Source organism: Propithecus coquereli, unplaced genomic scaffold (assembly GCF_000956105.1).
Source record: "Propithecus coquereli isolate 6110/MARCELLA unplaced genomic scaffold, Pcoq_1.0 Scaffold14708, whole genome shotgun sequence".
NCBI lineage: Eukaryota > Metazoa > Chordata > Mammalia > Primates > Indriidae > Propithecus > Propithecus coquereli.
The window spans coordinates 15,776-18,111 of NW_012139090.1; the positions used below are offsets into that span (position 1 = coordinate 15,776).

At 38.1% G+C, this 2,336-nt stretch overlaps 1 protein-coding gene across 1 annotated transcript in view; it reads left to right on the forward strand.

Moving 5' to 3' along the window:
- The window catches only part of LOC105806848 (calnexin-like), a gene marked incomplete at its 5' end in the record, with an annotated part of 18,048 nt that extends 15,761 nt beyond the window's left edge, over nt 1–2,287 (forward strand). Inside the window, 3 exons of the mRNA XM_012640065.1 lie at nt 224–439; nt 1,108–1,227; nt 2,117–2,287. Of these exons, the coding sequence (XP_012495519.1) occupies nt 224–439; nt 1,108–1,227; nt 2,117–2,287 (507 nt within the window). The remainder of the gene's footprint in view (nt 1–223; nt 440–1,107; nt 1,228–2,116) is intronic.
- Between the last annotated feature and the right edge of the window lie 49 nt (nt 2,288–2,336).

Here is a 2,336-nt window from a genome sequence, read left to right on the forward strand (position 1 = left end):
TTATTTTAAATCACCACTGAAAAAGCAGTTAGAGTTTAGAAATCTTAGAGGCAGAGTGTGTAAAACATCAGTAGCATTTATTGTCTTCTTCCTGTTGCTCATTTAAGTTTCACAAAGTGAGCATTTATCTCCATTGATTATGGAGAATTCATCTTATAGGAGGTTCCCCATAGGTTTTTGTTGATTATTATCTGAAATAATTTTTTAAAACATTGTTTTCTAGGGAATCTGGAAACCCAGGAAAATACCAAATCCAGATTTCTTTGAAGATCTTGAACCTTTCAAAATGACTCCTTTTAGTGCTATTGGTTTGGAGCTGTGGTCCATGACCTCTGACATTTTTTTTGACAACTTTATCATCTGTGCTGATCGAAGAGTAGTTGATGATTGGGCCAGTGATGGATGGGGCCTGAAGAAAGCTGCTGATGGGGCTGCTGAGGTTTGTGTTTGCTCGTTTCTTGTGCATTTATATGTGTTACTGTGGGTAACTTTTGTGAAAAGGTCTGTTTGAGGGTTTATCTTTTCCCTTATTTGGGAGTCTTGGCATAACAAGTGTAACCATATGCCTGCTAAAGACAAAATGTTGGGTTTTTGGCCATAATTTCATTAGTCTGGTATGTTGGCTTTAGATTCTCTATTTGTTATGTGCAACTTTTTTTTTTTTTAAATTATTTGTGTGTCTGTGTGTATATGTATCTTAAAATCTGCCATTTAGGGTATATTGTAATGCAAACTTGAATCTTGATTTATCCAACATGCATAATTTTCAGAGAACTGGTAATATGTCCAAGGTGCGAATTGGAGAGCCAGGGATAACTGAGATCAGGAAATTCTTGATTCATTGGTTTTTGAGGTTAAGGGAGCTTTTTGCAGGTGAATACAATGCCAGCTTTGGTACCTATGAAAGTGAAATCACCTTGATAAGGAGAGCAGGAAGATGGAAGCATTTCTCTAATTTTATTTTTACGTTGTATGGACATCTTGGCTTGGACTCTTTGAAAAAGGAGGAGCCTGAGCAGTGCTGTGCCATAATTGAACGTAGAACAAACAGTGCAGCCCATATTTGGTTTCAAAAGCAAGAACCTTCAATCCTGCCTTGTTTTTCAGCCGGGTGTAGTGGGGCAGATGATTGAGGCCGCTGAAGAGCGCCCGTGGCTCTGGGTAGTCTACATTTTGACTGTGGCTCTGCCTGTGTTCCTCGTTATCCTCTTCTGCTGTTCTGGAAAGGTATGAATTATCATTATTGTTGTTATTTTTTGGCATCACTTTTAGAAAGAACTCTTAATGATGTTAAAAATAACGAAGATATGTTGCCTGAAGTTTTCTTTGTAGCAGCTCAGTAATGATGGGGCCACATTTGGTGTTGACTTCTGAAATTTTATATTCACTACTCCTCAATGGCCATTTATTGTGCCCAGATGGGAATAGAATTTATAGCCCCTCGGTTGCTAGTATTATTTATCCTGCTGTATTTCTCTCTGTAATATTTGGCAGCAACTTTCTTAAAAAAAATAAACTTAGATATAAAACCAGCTATCTGGGAACAAACCAGCTTTTTCTCCTTCCATAGGTATTTCTGTTATTATACTTGATAATTAGATCTTTGATTTCTCATTATCCATTCCTCCCTCACCAACCCCCCCTCCCAAAACAATACATGTGGAAGTACTACAGCCTTATTGTTAGTTTTTCTTGTTTAGCCCTTGTTACATGCAATCATAAAAAAAGAATATCTTGTTTAGGCTCTCTACTTCTGAGTGAGGATTATGCTTCACCTTGCATTCAAAACACTGTGTAACTGGATCCAAAGTTCTTTTTCCAGCCTTACTCTCTACCACTGTTCTCTCTGTGTCTCAGTCAACTTGACTGTTTAGACCTGTACTTTCCTGCCTGACCCTTTTGTTCATACTGTTCTTTCTACCTTGAACCACACACACATTCAATGAAGAGAAAGCTATTCGGGGTAGGAATTGATATCTTACTCATTTCTATATATCTACCCCTGTATACAGCCTAAAACAGAACTTTGCCAGTGCCTGTAGGCATTTGGTAATTATGCGATAACATAATATATGACAATGTAAACAAAATTGTTGCACTTCGGGGAATATTTCAGAGACAGCCCAGTGCTGTGGAGTACAAGAAGACTGATGCTCCACAACCAGATGTGAAGGAAGAGGAAGAAGAGAAGGAGGAGGAAAAGGACAAGGGAGATGAGGAGGAGGAAGCAGAAGAGAAACTTGGTAAGAAGTTGACCCCAAAACCCTGCTTTAAGCCAAGACCCTAAGATGTTATTTTCAAACACTTACAATCAAGTTACAGTAAAGATTTTTTTT